At 31.9% G+C, this 19,045-nt stretch overlaps 2 protein-coding genes across 3 annotated transcripts in view; one reads left to right on the forward strand and one right to left on the reverse strand.

Moving 5' to 3' along the window:
* The first annotated feature begins 283 nt into the window (after window positions 1-283).
* On the forward strand, window positions 284-1,030 carry LOC119606701. Its single transcript, XM_037960270.1, has one exon. The coding sequence runs from the start codon at window positions 284-286 to the stop codon at window positions 1,028-1,030; it is 747 nt and encodes a 248-aa protein (XP_037816198.1).
* Window positions 1,031-4,494: 3,464 nt separating this feature from the next.
* LOC119606699 (equilibrative nucleoside transporter 1) overlaps window positions 4,495-19,045 on the reverse strand; it is a 201,201-nt gene continuing 186,650 nt past the window's right edge. Inside the window, exons 6-7 of one of the 2 annotated variants that reach the window (XM_037960268.1) lie at window positions 4,743-5,040; window positions 4,495-4,690 (exon numbers count right to left, since the gene is read on the reverse strand). In XM_037960268.1, coding sequence (XP_037816196.1) covers window positions 4,546-4,690; window positions 4,743-5,040 — 443 coding nt within the window. In that variant the 3' untranslated portion in view covers window positions 4,495-4,545. Of the gene's footprint in view, window positions 4,691-4,742; window positions 5,054-19,045 lie in introns of both variants that reach the window. The other variant, XR_005231677.1, reaches the window with a different exon arrangement.

A 19,045-nucleotide genomic window follows, 5' to 3' on the forward strand; every position in this document is an offset into this window, starting at 1 on the left:
CCATGATCTTGTCATAGGATGTGATGCTAATGCCCATCATACTCTGTGGGGGAGCTCGGATATAAATGACAGGGGTGAGTGTTTACTTCAATACCTTCTAACTACTAACCTTAGTGTTTGCAATAGGGGTAATAGACCAACGTTTTTCAATAGGATCAGGGAACAGGTCATTGATATTACTTTGGTAGGGAACACTGACTCAGTCAGAATTCTTGATTGGAGAGTTTCACTCGAGTGCTCATTCTCTGATCATCACAGAATAATCTTTACGATACAGCTTACGATGGCTAGGGAAAACCCCTTTAGAAATCCTAGGAAAACCGACTGGGTCAAATTCGGTAATCTGATTGATACCATACCACCTCCGGAAACGGATGGACTGCATGGTACACAGGACTTGGACGACTCAGTAGATTATCTATCCAGGACTTTAAGGGAAGCCTACTATGCTTCATGTAGGATGCGGCAGGTACCTAGGAAATTCCGGCAACCATGGTGGAATCCTAAACTAATGCAGCTAAGGAAAGAATGTAGGAAACTATTTCATAAAGCGAAGAGGGGTCAGAAACCGTTAAGCTGGGACGACTATCGTCAAAGCTTCAATACTTTCAAGAGGGAAACCAGAAGGGGTAAGAAGGAATCCTGGAAGCGTTTCTGGGAGGAGCTTGAGAGTACCACGGAGGCATCACGTCTACGTAAGGTGCTATCCAAAGACCCCGGTACGCCTGGATTCCTGATGAAACCGGATGGTAACTTTACTGAAAGTAGCACCGAAACTCTGGAACTACTTATGGAGACACACTTTCCGGGTTGCAGAGATGATGAAAATGAAGGCTCCACTTTGGAGCACCTCGCAGCTTCTCGAATCCACATAAGTGAATTAGTCAGTTCCATTGTTAGTATGGAGAAAATTTCTTGGGCGGTGTCATCCTTCATCTTTCCTATAAACCCCAGGGCCAGATGGCATATTCCCAGCACTACTCCAAAAATCGATCACCACTATCATGCCATGGCTAATTATGATATTTAGGAGCAGCCTGGAAACAGGATACATTCCTAAAGTATGGAGAGAGGTTACAGTGGTATTTATCCCCAAAGCGGGAAAAGTAAACCATAGTACCGCCAAAGACTATAGGCCGATCAGTCTGTCATCGTTTTTATTGAAAACATTGGAAAGATTGGTCGACATCCATGTCAGGAACATTATCTCTCCTGATAACTTCTGTAGAGCACAACACGCATACCTGAAAGGAAGGTCGGTGGAGACAGCCTTACATGACGTTGTCGGAACCGTAGAGAAGGCACTTGACATAAAGGAATATGTTATGGCATCTTTCTTGGACGTTGAAGGTGCGTTTAACAACGTGAACATATCCGCAATAGTCGATGCACTGGGTGACCTAGGTGTCGATCAGCGGATAAAAAACTGGACAGAAAACATGCTTAAGAGTAGGGCCATTAACTCTAATATGGGTATTGGCAAGACAAGGAAAGTCGTGACAAGGGGCACACCACAAGGTGGTGTTATCTCTCCACTCCTGTGGAATCTTGTCGTGAATAAAATCCTTTCAGACTCAGTAGGATGGGCTTCAAAGTAGTCGCATATGCTGACGACGTCGTGCTCCTTATTCAAGGGAAGTTTCTTCCCACAATAAGTGAACTCATGGAATCAGCCCTCAGCGTTCTACTATCATGGGCCAAGGAAAACGGTCTGGGTGTCAACCCGGCCAAAACTGAACTGGTTCTTTTCACCAAGAGGTACAAAATTCCAGAATTCAGACCTCCGCGTTTGGATGGTACCATTTTGAACACCTCAAGCGAAGCCAAATATCTTGGCGTAATCCTAGACTCTAAACTCACGTGGAAACGTAATGCTGAGAGTCGAATGAAGAAGGCATTATGTGCCTTCTATATATGTAAGAAAACCTTTGGGAAAAGATGGGGTCTTAAACCATACATTGTGCATTGGATGTACATCGCGGTCATAAGACCTATCTTGACCTACGGAGCTCTTGTTTGGTGGAGAGCGGTGGATACCAAGACTTATCTCTCTATTCTGAACAAGGTACAAAGATTGGCATGTCTTGCAATCACTGGCTGTTTGAGTTCCACCCCTCAGGCTAGTCTAGAGACGATGCTGAACATAACTCCCCTTGATATATACATCAAATGCATTTCTGCTAAATCTGCTCTACGACTTAAAGAGTCGAACGGTCATGGCACCATCCTACAAAAGATAGGCAGGCCTATCATGGGGCAGGAAACAGATTACATTCTATCTACACTGAATTTTAATAGGTCATTCAAGACCAAAATACCGACAAGGGATGATTGGGCCGCGAATACTGTTCTAAGGGATGACGTGATCTCAATCTACACAGATGGCTCAAAGACAGAAAGAGGCACGGGATCGGGAATCTTCTCCGATAAACTAAATCTTCTACTGTCTCTTCGACTACCTGACACCTGCACGGTCCTTCAGGCAGAGATATATGCCATCTATACTGCCGCGAGAAGAATCCGGGAGCTAAATCTCGAAAATTCGACTATACATATATACTTGGACAGCCTTGCATCAATCAAGGCTCTTAACTCCAATGTCATTAAGTCGGAATGTCTTCTCAATTGCATTCAATCGTTGGCACAACTGACACAACATCACGTTGAGTTGATATGGGTTCCAGGACATGAGGGCATCCGGGGAAATGAAATATCTGATGAATGCGCAACCAAAGGGTCGTCCCTGGACTTAACCCTTGCGCAAAAGAATATTCACGCTCCCCTGACGACCCTATCAAAACTGATAGATGAATGGGCTCTGAGTGAGACGGAACTCAGGTGGTCAAATCTCACCACTTGTAGAATATCGAGACTGCTCTGGCCCACTCTGACAACGGACAGGACTAAGACCCTCTTATCTCTTGGTAAGAACTCGATTAGGCTTCTAACTGGTATAATTACTGGGCACTGTATGATTGGACATATGTCAGAACGTATGGGCTACCCAAATCATAGCTACTGTAGAAGCTGCTTGGACGAAGAGGAAGTGGAATCGGTACAACACTTTCTATGTGACTGTCCAGCCTTACAAGAGCACAGACTACTCTATCTGGGTAGAGCTCTTTTTCATGATCTAGACTGTCTCAGAGATGCGTCACTGATAAACATGATTGGTTTTATTAAAAGCACCGGCTGGTTTACATGGAGACCGAACGAACCAAGTAGTCAACGAAATTAGGGAGGGTAACCATTCTCTCATCGCTAGGGAATGGTAATTCTAAGGGTATCACAATGGGCTTGCTAGCGAGCAACCCACGTAACCTAACCTAACCTAAACCTAGAAACATGAAATTAAGCATGTGGAGACCGGAGTTTAAGCGATTCTATAAAAGGGGACCATTTGGTAATTTTTCATTCTTCAACTGGTACTTTTTGAGTTTTCTATTATAATGAACCTGAAACATAAAACTAAGCAATCAGGGACTTGAGTGAGTGATTTAAACTGGAGTATTTTCTGGCACTTTTTTGTTCTTTAACTGATATTTTTTGAATATTCTATAATATTGAACTTAGGAACATGAAATTAAATAATGTTTTGTAATTTTTTTTTTTACTATTCTTACTTCAACTGGCACTTTTTGAGTTTTCTAAAATTAAACACAATTTTTTATAATATAAAAATCTGTATGTTAGAAATTCCTGGTTGAAAATTCCACATGCATCATCCTTATTTAATGAAAATCCATAAAAAGGCACTGTCTGGTACTTTTTCGTTCTTCAACTCTTTTTTTCAGTTGTCTGTGTTATTGACACTAGAATCATAAAATCAAATTTATAGATTTCTCTAAAAGGGGACTTTTTGATATTACAGATATGTATATGTATATATATTTACAATAAAAATATATGTATATTTTAGTACATTTCGATGAGGGTATCGAAGTACACTGTTTGTTTTTTCCTTTAAAAACAACATTTTTTTCAGAATAAAGATTAATTGATTAATTTTGGCACAACCGATGCACGTTTTAAATTAACAAATAAAAAATAGGAAACTCATTCCCGATAGCCGTATATTTTTCATCAAGAACACGCCCATTTGTGATCGATCAGCCGCACTCTTCGTATGTGGAACAAACTTCCTGCTGAAGTATTCCCCGCCACTTTCAATGTGAAAAGGTTTAAATCAAATGTAAACAAACTCTATTCTCCCTCCCACAACCTATTTTCCTAGTTCCAGCACAATGCACTGCATGATTGCATGATTAGGGGTCATCCCCTGAGTACTGGTCCAAGAAAAAAGAAAAATCAGCAGCCTTGATGACTTCGCCTTACTTAACAGAACAGATAGATTGATTTTTTTTTCAATAATTATAAAAATTTATTTTTGCAGAAATCTTGTGAAATACTGCAAAGTACTTACCTATTGTTAATAATATGGAAAATAATAAGCAACCGTAAAAATATGTATGTAACTTCGAATAAACAAAATGCTTTACTGTTTTGTTGCGAATTTATTTATATTACTAATTCTAAATAAAATGATTAAATAGCAACCAAAGAAGGTAAAATAAAAGAAAATAGAATTCCTGAAAAAATACCCGTTATTAACATAGCAGCAGCAAACATCCCTGCTGTAATTTGATATTTTGGTAATACCATCTGTGGAGCATACATCATTCCCAAAGAGCTAAAATTATATTACAATTATAACTGGTAATTAATTCTTTTAAAAAAATTACCTTAAATATCCAGAGCTGAAGGACATAATGATAGCTATTAGCCAGTAAGCCCAGTCGTTAGTAATAATCACGGGAAGCGATCTTATTGTACTTTTCGGTATATAATTGCAGAACAAAAACAAAGGTAGAAACACAGCACGCAGTATGACAGGTATACATAACAAATTTGCTTTGGGCCATTGATACCAAGATGTCATTAAACTTCCTAACATAGCAAATAAATTGAATGTTAAGAAACAGGTAATGGATGTAAAACGTTCCTTTGAAATGAAAAAATCGTCGGAATAGGGTTTGATATCTGAAAAAATTAACTATTAGTTTAATGTATAAAGAAGTTTGAAGTCGTGAAAGAGGTTTATAAACTTTTAAAATTTCATTTGAAAAATTTAAATGTATCAGTGTTATCTACCTAGGGATATAATAAAATTAGTCGTTTTTATCGGTTATATACGCAAACAAAACCAAATGATTTGTTTGGCAAATTTAAATTGAAAAATAAATTAAAAAGAAAATTATTTTTTTTTCAATTTGTTTTGAAAAAACTTTTTTGAATGAAAATTGTATTTAAGTTATGAAACAAAGAATAAACAAGAAGTGAAACGCTGTCATTTTTTTACAACAATAACATTACGCTCTTCTCACAGACGAGTGCTGTGTAAATCCAACACATATGTAATAATTTTATTCTCTCTCCAATCTTCAAAACTTTTTCGCGAAAATTTGAGGATAATAGCACTTTGAAATATTTTTATCACTTAACATTATATTTTATATTTTTTTTGCACAATTTAAACACATTTAATAGCCCGAAAATAATATATTTTTTACAAACGAAAAAAAAAATATTTTTTATTTTTTGACATTGAATTTTTGTTGGTTGAAATTAAAACTAAGAAAAACAATGTTGTAAATTTTCGTATGGTAAACGAAAAAGATATTTCAAATAAATAATTTATTTTTTCAATATTATAGATTAAAAAACAAATAGACGTGTTTATAAAATGTTTGTAGATAAAATATGTGCAAAATATCTTAAGAAACCTTTCAAAGTATAAATTGAAATGTAAAATTTTTTTTTCAATATTTTTCAATACGATTTTTTGCAACTATGTTGACTTGAGAATTCTACTAATACATTCTTAGAGTTAGGTACCGGATGACAGTAGACTTAGGTACTTTTGACAACAGTTTCATTTCTTATTTATTCTTTGTTATGAAATAAAACGTAATATATAATGGATATTGGACGACACATGGTCTCCAATAATTAAAGACATGTTAATAAACTTTTATTTAAAATTTCATGTGAACTTACTAGAGTCTATATTATTTCATACAATTGAAAAAATGTTGCTGAAATGTTGTTAGAAACATTTCACATGTTTTTCAACAATACAAACAAAGTACTAAATCAGCAACATTTTTCCATAAAATTTTTTTGTATGAAGTTTTTAAAAATTTCACGTGAAATTTTGAACAGAATACCAAGCTTGAGAATTAAGCATTTTGTAATCAACATAATTGACAATATAATTGGGTTGAGAATAAAATTGTTTTTTAATCCGCTGAACATACATACATATTTCAAATCTGACTTTAATATATAATTATACAAAAAATTAAAATTTTGTATATGAAATTTAAAAAAAATTACATTTTTATATAAGTTTTTGTAAGAATAGTTTTCTGTTACTATTTCTGAAAGGATCAAATAAAACATACGATTTGGTACTAAAATTTAAAATTTTTTGAAACCGGTAAAACGAGACTCAGAAATCGGATTAACAGAAAATCGACGTTTTCACAAATCGGTTCACGATAAACCGAAATTTGCAATAAAAACCGTTTTTTCCCAGTACATATGAGTTTGTTATTCCTTGTTTAACATTGAGAAATATTAATCTGAGACCAAATAATGTACATTTACATTATTGATTTTTGATTGATTAGAGATAATACATCTCATTTCAAAATTTTACCCGTCTACGCCAAAAAAGGGTCAGATGTCCGCAATGCGAGGCATTTCTACGTTTGTATTCTGATCACAAAAAACTTACACATATAGAATATACTCATCGATTACTATATCAATTGTATCTTATAGCTTAGGAGATATTCGCATTTGAAGATTAAATTTTCAACGGTTTTACTGACCTTATTGCAGTTTTGTATATCATCATATATATCTGTTTTTATACCCACCACCAAAGAGGATGGTGGGTATCCGTTTGTAACACATCGAAATATTTGTCATAGACCCACAAAAGTATATACATTTTGGGTTCTTATTAAATTCTATGACGATCTAGCCATGTCCGTTCGTCTGTTTGTTGAAAACACGATAGAGTCCGAAAGGAATAAATATTCTCTACAGGAAAGGTTTGTTTGGTATTGAAAATGGTTAATATAGGTCTACGTTTTCGGATACCCCCCATATAAGTGGACCCTCAAAAACAGCTTTAACGGGCATATCTGCTTATAAGTTTCATGTGAGCTTGAAAATGCGAGTATAGCGATGAAATTTGATATAAGGAAGTCTCTTATGAGCGAAAGCCTCTCTACCAAATTTTATGTGGATCGGTTCATATTGACCCTACCCTCCATATAAAGCTGGAGGTCCACACTACGCGTCTTCGCACCAAAGCATTTCGTGCTTTTCATACCTTCTTTGCATCCTACGCATCAAGTTACATGCTACGCTTCTTAAGCGTAAATTTTTTACTTTATTTACAAAGAACTTCGTGTTTTTTTAAGTTTTTTATTTATATTTTCACAATTTAACTCGTTTTAGTTCATTAAAATTGATAAATGCACATTAAAAATAGAATATAAATTGTCAAAATCAGCTGACATATTCGTGCGCCGCTTATGACGCTTACAAAAGTAGAAAGTAGATCTACTTTAAGTATTCTACGCGTCAAGGCATCCTACGCATTTGTGCTTGTAACTTGTAGCACACAACAACATTGATACAACTTTTTTGACAGCCGCGAAGAAGCGTAGAATGCGTGGTGTGAACCTCCAGCTTAAGGTCGTCTTCAGAAAATGACTTCAACGCTTATTACTGGCTTAAAAATACGAGTATAGCAATGAAATTTGACGTAAGTAAGTTTAATACAAGCCAAAACCCCTCTACCAAATTTTATGTGGATGGGTCCATAATTGACACTACTCCTCATATAAGGTCCCCTTCAGAAAATAACTTTAACTCTCATTACAGGCTTACAAATACGAGTATAGCGATGAAATTTTAAATAAGAAAGTCTTTGACGAGCCAAAACCTCTCTACAAAATTGTATATGGATCGGTATATAATTCACCCTTCCCCCTATAATTACTAGTATAGAGATGAAATTCGACATAAATAAGTTTCTTACGAGCCAAAACCTTTTTACTGACTTTTATGAGATTCGGCATATAATTGATCCCCATATAAGCTCCCCTTCAGAAAATGACTTTAAGAGCTCATTACTGGCTTAGAAATACGACTAAAGCAATGAAATTCGACACACATAAGTTTTATACGAGTTAAAATCCTTCTAACACTAATTACTGGCATTAAATGCGATTACAGCGATGGTATTCGATGTAAACAAGTTTTATATGAACCTAAATCGGTCTAAAAAATTTTATATAAAACGATCAATAATTCACCCTACCTCTCATATAAGGTCGTCTTCAGTTAATTTGATGAGTAATATCACTCTGATGTTTATAGAGGAGCATTCCTTTTACGGCATGCGGTTTGATGGTGGGTACAGGAGATTCGGCGATTTTTTGCTATATAATTTATGTGGGATTATATTATTCCGATGTTTGATGACATAAATTAAACACAATTTGTTTTAATTTAATAGGTTTATTATAAAATATTTACTTAAGTCTAGGGGTTTTATATTTAATAATTAAATATAATATTAACTTTAAATATTTTCACAGTCAAATTAAATACACAATATACAATTAATTCACTTCACAACTTTTAACCACTTTTAATATAAAATCAACTCCACAACTTATATCAACTTTTAACTTCGAGTCTATAACTTTACTTTTCGGCGGCTGCTGGCCTACCCTATTATAGACGAAAACGTCCGTCTATCGAAAGCTACTCGTCCGTTTTTTATGGTCTCGTCAAGCTCTCTTATTTCTAGAACGATCTATTGTCATATAATTTATATTGTCGTCTTATTCTCTCTTACAGTCCTAAATGTAACGGTCGTTTCATACAAGTTAACCTTCTTCATTGCCAACTTTGTCAATTTCACGAAGATAGTATTTTCCTCTTTGATCTCTGTTATCGTCATATTGGGTACGCTTTATAGAAACAGGATTTTTGATTTCACATTTCCCTTTGATTCTGCGGTTTTCTCTCAGGTGCATCCCGGCGTTAATCTCTTCATCCGCTCTAGTTTCACCAATATTATAAAAATTTTTGCGTCGAATTTTGCATCCGGTTCTTTTAGCCGATTGATGTCAGCATTCTTTCCTTTAGTTTACCATTTACCGACGCAACACTATTCGTCTGATCCGCCATAATATAATTCATTCTTTTTCGTACGTCAGTTGGGTTTTCAACTTTGGTATAGTCAACTTCAATTATTCCACTTTCAATTTCATCTGTGGCCTTAGGAATCAACCTTACTCCTTTCTCAGATATTAAGAAATCTACATACTGCAGTAGGTTAGTGCCTAAAACAGCTGGATACCCTATATCCTCAGATTTCACAACGTAAAATTGCATTTTCAACGGAATATTATCAATATAAACTGTTGCATCAAAGTAACCTTCAGAATAAAATACTCCTAGACCAGCACCTTTCAATTTTCGACGTTCGACATTACAGTCTGCCGCACGATGGCCGAAATCGTTACATCGGAAACACTTGAATTGCCTTTGATCGCAGTTCTTTGCCATGTGATCGGAACTTCCACATTAAAAACAATTTCTACTTCCACCACCCTTTTCCTTCTTAACATTAACTTCCGGGGATATGTTCTTGTTATTATCCTTATTCGACGAGTTACGCACCTTTTCATAGATCTTAATCTGCTCAACCGTCTTTGCCTGATATAAAATGCTTTTATTGAATCGCGAATCAGGTATGCCTTCAACAAATTAGTCTAATTTCCATCAGAGCATATAAATACTCACGAAGGCTTTCATTCTGACCCTTACGACGATTTCTCAAAACTCGGTGGATTTCTGATGCCGATAATAGTTCGCCAAACTCTTCAATGCCTTTTTTAATTATCCCCAATCTTTCAAACTGAACTGACTTCGAACGAACATTTTAGCTGCTTCTCTTAACAACTGTTTCCCATAGACAAATTTTTGTATTTCGTTCCATCCAACTGTCTCGGCATTCTCTTCAAAATCCTGTACCCAATTACAAACTAAAGCCATAGCAGATGCCTTTTAAGGTGAAAACGGAACTACATTGACGAGCTTCCGGATATAACCTAACACCTATATCCTGGTATTCAGAATTTACCGATTCCGAACCGTCCCCATCGATTTGATGACCGAAGTGTTGGAGGAGCCTGTCACGTAAAACTGTATTCCAACCTGTCGCGTCCAACCCTAACTCACGCAACTTATTGCACAATGCCTCGCAGTTCAATAACATAATACTGTCCACGTCCATTTTTCTAAATACCCAGCAACAACTTTACAACTTCACAAATTTCCAAAAAAAATATAAGAAAAATAAATTATTACAAAAATACTATACAGAAGTTTCCATCTTAGATATTCTAGAAGTTTCTCAATAAAATGAAACTTTTAACAATTTATCCATGACATAAATAATGACTGTAGAATTTAACAGAAACTGTTATAGAACTTTAACATTAACATCCACAAAACTTCATAAATTACACTTGAGCATTTTTATACATACATACACAACACAGGAATTTTAACAAACTACTTTACATGATCTTAAAATTCAACTTAAAAATTCTGTTAAATAAAAACTTGAATGCTTTTCAACTTTTACCAACTTAACATACATACATTCAAAAATGTAAAAGTATTAACAATATTATATGCTACTTATCCTCTGTTAAATAAAAGCTCGATCTACATTCTCCACTTTTAACAGCAGCTGCTCACTCGTCTGTTTTGCTTAGTGGCAAAGCTTTCGAATCAGCAAACATCCACATGTAAATATTTGTCTTTTGTCGTCACTTGGGATCACTATTGTCTATTTACCACAACTTGTCAGCACAGCTTTCACTCGTTGCTTTCATAAACCAATGCAAAAAGCTTTACTCGCTATGTTTATAACATATAAATAAGTTGATTTCTGCTCGTAAAATTTAAACTTAACCGTCACTCTCAGCAACCAAACACTTGTTTGTACTCGTTAAAATTTTTTTCTTTTCAGTTTTTATAAAACTTTCCAGAAAGATGCTTTTCACTGCACTTTGTGTTCCTTGTTTTTTCTTCACTTTTGTAAAAAATAAATAAAGATTCTCTCTCTGTTTTTGCTGTCTTTTCTTTTCTTCACTAGAAGTTCTCTATTGCTTTTAAGGTGTTTGTTCATGTGTGTTTCATAAACATTAATGTTTTTTATTTACACTTTTACACTCTTTAAAATATCAGTTCAACAACAACATGTCAACTTTCAAATCAACTTAAAAATGTTCAAACATTAACACGGTTCAACTTTTCAACTACTTAACACTTCAAAATTGTCAACAGTTAATTTAGTTATTATTTTCAACACTTTTCCTTTTTCTATTGGTACATCCCGGACGAGTCCCCAATTTGTGGGATTATATTATCCCCATGTTTGATGACATCAATTAAACAAAATTTGTTTTAATTTAATAGGCTTATTATAAAATATTTACTTAAGTCTAGGGGTTTTATATTAAATAATTAAATATAATATTAACTTTAAATATTTCACAGTCAAATTAAATACACAAAATACAATTAATTCACTTCACAACTTTTAACCACTTTTAATACAAAATCAACTTCACAACTTATATTAACTTTCAACTTTGAGTCTACAACTTTACTTTTCGGCGGCTGCTGGACAACTCTACCCTATTATAGACGAAAACGTCCTTCTATCGAAAGCTACTCGTCCGTTTTCTAGAACGATCTCTTGTCATATAATTTATATTGTCGTCATATTCTCTCTTACAGTCCTAAATGTAACGGTCGTTTCATACAAGTTAAATATCATTTAACCCATAATGGGGTCTGTCGTGAGGCCCAAATCCCACATTTACACTTTTTTTAAAGCTAACTTTACTTTATTCTAAATCTAAATATTTTAATTTTTTTAGGTATTTTTTAAATATTAATACCCAGGGGCCAAGTGATTGCTAAAAACGCCTATTTTTATCTTAAATTCAACTTTAGGGCAAAAATTCTTAAATCGCATAGTGGATATCAAATTATAGTAAACCATTTTAGATGGGTCAATATGTTCTTGATTACCTTACATTATTATTAAAAAAGTTAACCATACATTTTCGCAAAAAGATATTCATAAAAAGAAATTTTATTTAAATTTTAGAATTTTTGTTGTCGCAAAAATTCAACAAAAAATATTTTTACACATTTTGTAAAAAAGTCCTTCATAAATTTTCCAATTCATAAAAAATAATGAATTTCTGAAAAGTAGACTTAATTTCTAATCCATCTACCCAGCAAAAAAAAAGAGCTTCCAAAGAAGCGAAAAAGAAGCAGAATTTACTCCATGGAAGTACTGACCTGAAGAAGTAATGGTTTTTAACCAGAGTTTAAATATTAGTAGATGCTTTTATATTTTTATTTTTGACTTTGCAATAAATATGCATTTACCTCATATTTAAAAATATGCATATTTAAAAAATGGTTCTGTTCAAAATATTTCTAGTATTTTTGCTACAAATATTTAGCCATACAAACTATTGCATATTACAGCTTACAGACAAATATAAAATGTTTTCACATACAATATATTACGCAGCAACTCGCTAACATATTTATAATACCCACATATATTTCATATGGCTTGCCTATAATATTAAAATATTTTCCTACACAAATTATTCGAAGTCAACAATATTGAAGCCATGCAAGCAGTAATATACGAACATGAAATGTACGCAAGCAGAGCATATACAGTGAATCAATTAAGTAATTTGCCTATGTAAAATTTTATAAATTTTAAGAAAAAAACTTTATCTGAACAATTATTTTTAGCAAGATAAAGCAATTTGTTTGTTGTACTTATTAAAGAATATCTTATATTTTAATTTTCTACCATAAAAAGTAAAATCGTGATATTAGTTAACGAGATTTTTGATAAAATGTGAACGTATTGTTAATTTTTAAGGTCAATAAAGTATTTTGCTTTTTTAGGTTTTTTGTTCATTTTTTTAATATTGCTGTATTATTTTATAAAATTTAATATTTTTATTACTCCTATGTATTAGAATAAAATTTTAGTAGTGGAACGACTAAGTTTGGACATTTCTTAACCGATTTATTATCCTATATACCTATAAGAATTTTTCAATATTTGACTTAACATGAAATCTATCGTTTCTTTGATTTAATTTCGAAAATAATAAGTAATTTTGAATTGGATACATGATATATTAGGAAATCAATGGATTTGGACCTAGAAAAAAATTTTAGTGGGGTATAAATCTATAGATTATAACAAATATAATCTGGGTTTTTGGTCATTTTGTATTGGTAAATAAAAACTACATTACGGAAACCCCATCTATTTGGGGAGTACTGTGTGAATTTCATTTAGAATTGTATAATATTGATTCTTATTCAATAAAGCTAACACTAAGTACCATCCTAGCCACTCTATGTATGGGGATATCACCGTTTACCACTATAGAACTATTACATGCTAGAATCTTGATATTCTATCTCAGATTTTGAATGTATTATTTTATGAATAAAATACAGTAGGCGTAGTTGGATTTGGATAGTTATTCTTGATTTGGGTTCTAACTATATATAAGTGTATGTATTAGCTGAAAAATATTGCTTTTGTGGATCTTAGGTGATGAGAACAGTCTCTATTTGTAAATATCTAAATTAAGTATTTTTCCCGTACCACACGATAGGTCACTTTATATTGTTTCCAAGCAACCTATGGTCTGTTTAGAGGTCTAAATTTAAACATAGTATTCTTTTAAGTTCGTATATGGACTTTGGAGAAGAAAAATGAGGACTTCAGTGGTTTTTGCTTGGATACAAGTCGCTCTCCTTTGGCAGTTAAAGATTTTGAAAGACAACTCAGTGCGTTTTTTTAATAATTCTTTGTGTTATTTCATCAATTTCTATATTTTATATTTTTTAATGATTGATTAAACATCTCATAATTGAATTTCATTGATTTATACTTGTTCTAAAAATATAAACTAATTTTTTATATTGGAATTGCCTCGGTATTTCCCTTTAAACATTTTTGACGCAAATAACAACACAGTTTCACACAATAAGGATATGATTTTTGAAAATTACAATTGAAAAATACTTAACACGTGTCCTTTTAACAATAAAACAATAAATTCCAAAAAGCAATTAAAAAATAATTTGAAAAACCCAACGAAATTAACTGGAAATTTCAATATGCAAAATACTTTATTGACGTGCAAATTCTGATGAAAAATAATAAAATGCAACAACAAATGCACCAAAATTATTATTTTAATATTTTTTCTTGGTTTTCCCATTCTACATAATCTCTATTTTCAATTGGAAAACATAATTTTACTTTTTACCTGTTTTTTTGAATTTTATTTATGAACAAAAAACAAAATTCTCTTAAAAAAAGGTAGGCAAAAAACTTAGTTGATTCACTGTATGTGCCGACGAAAACACGAAACAAAACGATAGTCGCGACTATCAGGTTACAATATTTTTACTATCAAACTTAAATATTATTTACTATAGGAAATGACTTATGGTCTAAAATTTAACATTTCATGTTGAACTTGAAAAATTATAAAATGTGAAAAATGTATGCAAGATATAACCAAATTTTATTTAGAAAATAATTGAAAACGTTTATATCTATGTATGTTTTATGTATATTATGGGAAAAATGTATGCATAAAATAACCAAATTTTAATTAGAAAATTTTTGAATTGAATTATTGAATGTATGTATTTATTAAATTTATGTTTAATTTTTATGTGGAGTATTAAAATGTATGTATTTGTATTGATTGTAATATAATTAGAAAAAAATTATATAAATACTTAGAGAATCATATGAATGTAAAAATATATTCAAATATGCAACACCATTTATATCTGGTTTTGTATATACATATGTATGTATGTAAGTATGTGTGAAACAATAACAAAAAACACATTCGTCATAAAAATGACCTGTAACAGCACTTTTCTTTCCTACTTTTCACGCACATTCCATAACGGTGGATTACGATAGGTCATTTTTTGCTTTACCTTTAAATTGGTGGAGGGAAGAAGATATGTACGTGTGATGCAAAAATACATTCGTCATAAAAATGACCTGTAGTAGAACTTATCTTTCCTACTTTATCATTTTACGCACATTCCTTAAAGATGGTTTACGCAAGATCCTTTTTTTTTTGCTTTACTTGAATTTGTGGTGGAGAGAAGAGGAAAGAAATATCATTATTATTTAGTCTCTCTCATGCAAATTCAAAAGGTTGGCAATGGCATATGCAAATTTATTAACACCTATATATTTTTTTCTTCGCGCCTGTTCATTCATTATTGTAAGATAATTGAGAGTATGTAATAATAATTTATAGAAATGTGACATATGTATATGTACATGCATATGAAAAACATACATGCATATGTATGTAATACACTCATACATTTTTGTTGTTTTAACCTTTCACAATGTAAAATTACAAAAACAACTTTTTATGTTTTTATGTCCCCTCTTAATTTTTTGCCATCCTGTTACAAATTTCTAAAATACCTATAATTTCCTTCATTATTGATCATTTCATAGACACTACTAATGCATTACTACCTGTTTACAAACTTATTGTTAGTGTTTCTTCTTTATATTCATATCATCCTGTTACAAACAATATGTTTAAATATAGCCTGTAAAAACAATTTTTTACATACATATATACATATTTGAATACGCCTGTCCCTCGATTTGCACGATAGATTCGTTCCCGAAAAAATCGTATAAAACGAATTCAAAAAAATTTGTATGGAAAATCGTGTAAATCGAAAAAATTACAAAAACTGGTATATATAGTATTTTTAATATACTTTTATTTGTTTTAATGTGAATAACATAACAAAGCAAACAAAAATAAACAATTCCATTTTATTTCACAACCAAAATAGTTATAAAATTCATAAAACTTAAAAATTAAATGCAATACAAATTGGAAAAAACCAAAAATATACATACAAAAATATTATGAGCAAAAAAACAATACATAAGCCGTTAAGCAAAAAATAAGTTATATTCAACCAATTTCAGTATATGTACCTACATAATCGAGGAATCCCCTTTTAAATATCGTTGATTATTATCGTTATTTAAAAAAAAACTGTTAAATAACCTGTACAATTTTAGTATTTATATTGTTTAAGTACACAAACGGGAAATTCCCTTTCTAATGCTATTATTAATGTTGCCAGAATAATATTTATTATCTGTATTTTTAATAAAACAGTTAAATATCAGTAAATAAATGTTGTTTTAGTTATTTATTTACAATAAATTGTGTCGAAAGCTTTTTTTCATTTAAATACAAAAATCGTGCAAAACGAGATATTTTTCATCCCTCGATTTACACGAGAAATAAAAAAATCGTGTTAAATCGAAATCGTGCAAAACGAGGGATAGGTGTATATTTTTACATTCATATGATCCTCTAAGTATTTATATAATTTTTTTCTAATTATATTACAATCAATACAAATACATACATTTTAATACTCCACATAAAAATTAAACATAAATTTAATAAATACATACATTCAATAATTCAATTCAAAAATTTTCTAATTAAAATTTGGTTATTTTATGCATACATTTTTCCCATAATATACATAAAACATACATAGATATAAACGTTTTCAATTATTTTCTAAATAAAATTTGGTTATATCTTGCATACATTTTTCACATTTTATAATTTTTCAAGTTCAACATGAAATGTTAAATTTTAGACCATAAGTCATTTCCTATAGTAAATAATATTTAAGTTTGATAGTAAAAATATTGTAACCTGATAGTCGCGACTATCGTTTTGTTATATTTTTAGCAAAAATACTAGAAATATTTCGAATGGGAGCAATTAAATATATTATATTCATAAAATATATTTATATTTTAATATTACATACGTATGCATAGGAGAAAATATGCATTTTGGTTACTAATATATTAGTAATTTTAATCACTGTTTTTAACACAATCTTGTCATAAGAGAAATGTCATTTTATTTGATTCCAAATTCACTACTTCTGAAGTCATTTTTATGTATTATGTATGTATGTATGTATGTATGTATGTATGTATGTATGTATGTATGTATGTATGTATGTATGTATGTATGTATGTATGTATGTATGTATGTATGTATGTATGTATGTATGTATGTATGTAGTATGTATGTATGTATGTATGTATGTATGTATGTATGTATGTATGTATGTATGTATGTATGTATGTATGTATGTATGTATGTATGTATGTATGTATGTAGTATGTATGTATGTATGTATGTATGTATGTATGTATGTATGTATGTATGTATGTATGTATGTATGTATGTATGTCTGTATGTATGTATGTATGTATGTATGTATGTATGTATGTATGTATGTATGTAATTATGTATGTATGTATGTATGTATGTATGTATGTATGTATGTATTAGTATTAACATAATTGTATGGTACACCCTTTATTTGTTATTTATTTACTTGCTATTCCCTGTTCCCTTTTGTACTGAAAAAACTTCTTATTTGCATATCTAAATCTTGTAAGATCATTCTAGTTTCATCAGTACAAGTGAATGCATTAAAACGTAAAGTAAAAAGAACATATTGCAAAACAATAACAAATATTCTGTGACTTATAAAACAAAAACAATTGTGACCCTTTTTAACAAAATAAAAGCATTAAAACAAACAAAACAAGTAAGAAATTATAGTCGGGCGAGGCCGACCATATAATACCCTACACCTTTGACAAAAATATAATGTGATTTAGTTGCCATAATAAAGCATTTAAGTTGAATTGTACCTTGCCTTAGATATACATACTTAAGCCGTTTATTGTTGAATAAAATTGTGGACATTTAAGTGAAATTTTGATGGGGGCTTTTCATAGGGGCTAGGGTCATATGAGAACCTATTATTATGGAATTCGTGGGGGTCATCAAGTCTTGTATACAACTTGGTTATTGCAGCTTTTTGTCGAGATATGAGTATATTAAACACAATTATGAACTTAAAAGCCCTATTCGGCGGGTTCAGTTGTAAGGGGGCTAGGTGAAATAATGGACCGATGTAAACCATTTTCAACAGGCTTCATCTACGGTACCATAAGAGATCATGTGCCAAATTTCATTGAATTATCTCCGAAATTGCGACCTGTAGTTTGATTACAAGTTTTAAAAGCCCTATTCGAGGGGTTCAGTTGTATGGGGGTTAGGTGAAATAATGGACCGATGTAAAACATTTTCAATAGGCTTCGTCTACGGTACCATAAAAGATCATATGCCAAATTTCATTGAATTATCTCTAAAATTACGACCTGTAGTTTGATTACAAGTTTTAAAAGCCCTATTCGGGGGTTCAGATGTATGGGGGCTAGGTGAAATAATGGACCGATGTAAACCATTTTCAACAGGCTTCATCTACGGTACCATAAAAGATCATGTGCCAATTTTCATTGAATTATCTTCAAAATTGCGACCTGTAGTTTGATTACAAGTTTTAAAAGCCCTATTCGGGGGTTCAGTTGTATGGGGGCTAGGTGAAATAATGGACCGATGTTAACCATTTTCAATAGGCTTCGTCTACGGTACCATAAAAGATCATGTGCTAAATTTCATTGAATTATCTCCGAAATTGCGACCTGTAGTTTGATTACAAGTTTTAAAAGCCCTATTCGAGGGGTTCAGTTGTATGGGGGCTAGGTGAAATAATGGACCGATCTTAACCATTTTCAATAGGCTTCGTCCCTGGGACAATAGAAGATCACATACCAAATTTCATTGAATTATCTTCAAAATTGCGACCTGTAGTTTGATTACAAGGTTTACATGGACGGACGGACGGACAG

The sequence above is a fragment of the Lucilia sericata genome, unplaced genomic scaffold (genome assembly GCF_015586225.1).
Source record: "Lucilia sericata isolate MDLA Ls3-8-SP2 unplaced genomic scaffold, ASM1558622v1 Contig000613F_arrow, whole genome shotgun sequence".
Taxonomy (NCBI): domain Eukaryota; kingdom Metazoa; phylum Arthropoda; class Insecta; order Diptera; family Calliphoridae; genus Lucilia; species Lucilia sericata.